The sequence below is a fragment of the Lactuca sativa genome, chromosome 5, assembly GCF_002870075.4.
Source record: "Lactuca sativa cultivar Salinas chromosome 5, Lsat_Salinas_v11, whole genome shotgun sequence".
Taxonomy (NCBI): Eukaryota; Viridiplantae; Streptophyta; class Magnoliopsida; order Asterales; family Asteraceae; genus Lactuca; species Lactuca sativa.
Genome location: NC_056627.2, coordinates 103052043 through 103056125, shown reverse-complemented (window position 1 = coordinate 103056125; position 4083 = coordinate 103052043). Strand labels below are relative to the sequence as shown.

General features: G+C 31.7%; 1 protein-coding gene across 1 annotated transcript; it reads right to left on the bottom strand.

Moving 5' to 3' along the window:
• Positions 1-618: 618 nt before the first annotated feature.
• LOC111898009 (uncharacterized) lies at positions 619-1098 on the bottom strand. Its single transcript, XM_023893957.1, has 2 exons — positions 916-1098; positions 619-837 (listed from the first exon to the last, which is right to left on the bottom strand). Exons 1-2 carry the CDS (start codon positions 1096-1098, stop codon positions 619-621), a joined length of 402 nt encoding a protein of 133 aa, XP_023749725.1.
• Positions 1099-4083: the final 2985 nt, after the last annotated feature.

Genomic DNA, 4083 nt, shown 5'->3' with positions numbered 1-4083 from the left:
TAAAATATTAATCACAATAAGTACGTACCAGGAACCAGGTGCTACACCTTCCCCTATTTATAGGAGAATATAATGCATACAAAAAATACAAAGGACTAGACAATACAGTTTCGAAACAACAATGCATTTGTAAATAACATTACATTACATCACGAACATTCCAAAACTTTCGACACCTTACAACAAACTTCAACTCTTACACAATTGTCTATAAATTGGCAAACGTGACATAAACATGGTTTCCCATCCAGCTGCACACGGGGCTCTGTGGCAGATCCAGTAAGTCGAAATGGTATACATCGAACAATCTTCTTTTAGTTGTATAATAACATAATGGTTAGCATGTACAAGTGAAATTGTAATAATTCGATGGTCCAAAAATTCTTCCGGACCTTTCCAAAAAGGAAAGAAAGTTAAGGAACCATGCTTGGTTAAGAAAGTAAGGACCACACCAAACCTTTTGGCAATCAGAATACTTGTTTTAGGCATAAGCATCCAATGTTCTGTTGGTGCACGCAATCCAAAGAAATACATTGAAGGCCATAATTCATGGATTCCATTTGTGAAAACCGTAGCATATACATCGGATGCACTCTATAACTCGTCTACAAGATGTTTTCAAACGTATATCCATTGATCTTCTCCATACCCAAGACAAACAGATATATCATATTTGTTGGTCTTGTATGTTGCATCTATAATCAAAACATGTGTTAATGCTTTCCATATATTCAACGACTGCGGATGAAGGAAGAATAGATTTTCCAATTCATTTGAAATACTATTTACGAAGAACTCTGTAATAAAATGTTTCTCGTTCAAAATTTCCATTAGAACCTACATTAAAATATTGTTAATTAATAAAAATTCAATATATAAATTAAATTTAAAATAATACTTGTTGGATATACAAACCTGCATTGGAGTTTTTCCGTAATTTTTGGACGAGTGAAGTTTGAGACGTGCATTGTATATGGTTCTTAGTGTAGAAACATTATTCTCGTCATGGTCCTTTACTACTGAGAGTATGTCATGTGGCATAACATTCTTTTGTTTCCTGTGTTCTTTCAACCGCCTAGCAAAAACATGTCCTTCCATATATTGTGCGGGTGGATGATTATGTTGATCACATATCACCCTAAGGGTCTAACCATCATATTTTTTGATATACGAACCTACGAATTGAAAGTTACAATTGACAATTTTGGTACCAAAATTTTTAATTGTTGCTTTAATTTCATATTCACGACCATGATCTCAAATAAGTGTGATACAAAACATCACACCATTTTTATTCTTTGATATTCTCCTCAAGATGACATAACCAAGAGAAAATGCAATGTTTTGCATCCATTCCATCAACTCATCACGAGACTCAAACACATATTTAAAAAAAAAACTTTGATTACAAATTGTAACACAATGATAAAAAATGTTAATATCATGATAAATATAATACTCGTTTGGTAGAAAACGATGATGTCGATGTCATGTTCTCAACGCCTTTATTTGAATTATTTCTATTCGGTTTCCACATTTTTTATTAAACACCGCAGAAAAAAATAAATCATTAAAAAAAATAAAATTATATATAAAATAATAATTTAAAAATAAATGTTTTATAAAAAGATTTAATACAAAAAATATGATAGTCCGAGTTTTCAACCTATTTTATTAAAAATGTGTTAGCAGCCCAATTTTAAAACCCAATTATAGGCAAATTTTAAACTCAATCTAGTCTCCATATAAATACAAAAACAAAAAACAAAACAAAATCCCTAAAATTTGTTAGCCACCACCACTCTAAAATCGATCACCTCTTTTGTGCTCCACACTCTCATAGGAATCACTACTCTCCATCCTCTTTCACTAGAATGATTGTCGAAACGACGCGCCACCACCATCAAAAAAGATGCACCACCACCGTAGGAATGACTCACCAGAACGACAATCAAAAATGTTAGAACGACCTCCGCCTCCATCTCATCGGACCTCTCCGTCGACTACTGTTGCCTTCTCTTTCCCTCCGCCGTCTCCTCCGGTTCTTCCTTCACACAGAATACTTCAATGAACCCATGGTTGTTGTCAACGCATATGGTCTTGACAAGAACGGAGGTTATAAGAAAATTATGGTATTCGACCATGGTGGTGGAACTTTTGATGTCAGGATTTTTACCATCGACAATGTCATTATACTCGTCGAAACAACAATGTCAGCATCGGACCTATGGTATTCGACCATGCTCGAAAATTCTGGTATTTGACCATGGTGATGGAACCTTCAATTCTCGATAGAACTGTCCACTCTTCACTCTCACTCTCATCGCCGGAACACTCTATTCTTGACACGCATCTGTATACTCGCCGGTATACCACCGTCGGACCACCGGTGTCGGTGAAGGTGGCGACATTATGATAAATACTTCAAAAGTTGATTTTAGATTTAAAATAGATTATTTACCTTGATTTTGGTTTTTTCACTTTTAAACGAGTGGTTAGTGGTTGATTATGAACATTTTTCAATATTAAACAACTTACTTTTCCAAAAAATCAGTTTTTTTTTATATCAAAATCTAAAAAGTTGCTTTTAAAATATTTTTATTAAACATCTTCTCCCCCCGATCTTTTTCTAAAAATTCTTTTTTTGTCTCTCAAAAAAAAATGTCAAACACCCTCTTAATTCGTATTAAAGACATAGTCTTCAAAAAATGGTTAGCGGTTACTTCATTGAAATTTATGACGGTAAAAAAAACAATTTACACTAAAAGACAAAAAAGTTAAGGTAAATAAAATTATTATCAATATCGTGTGTGGCCAGGTTTGAAAAGTGTTTGAAAAGCAATGATTTTGATTTAAAAGCTAAAGCTGTCATTTTGTTTTTTACAATGAGCTAAATTGTAAATTCTCCAAATATGTTTTGGTGAAATTTTTATTGAATCTTAGGCAGTAAAATGTAAATCCCAACTACAAAAATCTATATTTCCTATACAAAAAGCTATTTGACTTTTAAATTGTGTGTCTAAAAGTGATGCCTTATTAGCAGCATCCATATCAAAAGTCATTCATTTGGTCGACTTAATGACCGGTTGTTTTAACCTATCAACTACATATCCCAAAGTCTTTCGTCTATATGCCTATTTACCTCAATCCAACCCCCATATGAATCGCTTGGACATCGAGATGTCATACCACAATTAAGAAGCTTTCAGAATATAAAATATGTATAATGATAATTTAAGTTTTTGTATTACAACATATGTATGGAATTTTAGCAAACCATTGTTCTTTGAAGGAAACGTTATGTTTTCTATCATAAGTGATTTTCGACAAAATATGTCAAGGGTGATGGGTTTGTAATTCTTGTTGGGCTGATAAATATATGAGCTAAATGATATGGGCTAAATGAATTGCATGAAGATTAGATTGAGCAGCTAGATGGGCCAATATGCGTGTGTCTACCGGATTATGACATATCCTTCTGATCACAATATATATTGAAATTATGTTTGGGTTTTATTCATTCAGAAAAGAATAAACAATAAACAGCTTACACATTTTCTCTCCATTGATTTAGGGTTTCTATTCCTTGGTCTTTTTCGTTTATTAGAAAGAAATTACATATTGTAAATCTTTTCATGTTTAGAGTTCTGATTTCTTTAATAATTCGTAGAGTTTGTATTGTTCTATTTTGATTTCTATACTTTGTTCTAGAGATTTTGATCAAACAAGTGTTTTTAAAAATTTTATTTACCATATTTTTAAAATATTTACGAAATAAGGTTAGTTTTAAAATTTTGTACTTTTCTAAAATTTAAGCTTTTATTCTATTCTACTACTTTTTTTAATATAATCTTTTGATTTTTTTTTTTAACTTTTAGTTTTTAAAATTGCCATGTGCAATCTAAATATTTACTCCATTCAAATTGTCATGTGCAATCTAGACATACGTATTTCAAATCCGTGAGTAAAATAATTTAGATTGACAAACCAAAAATATTATATGTGAACTTGTGATTATATACAATCGATGATATGTCTAAGAATAAAAAATTAGTTTGAGATGCCGATCATAAATGAAATTAT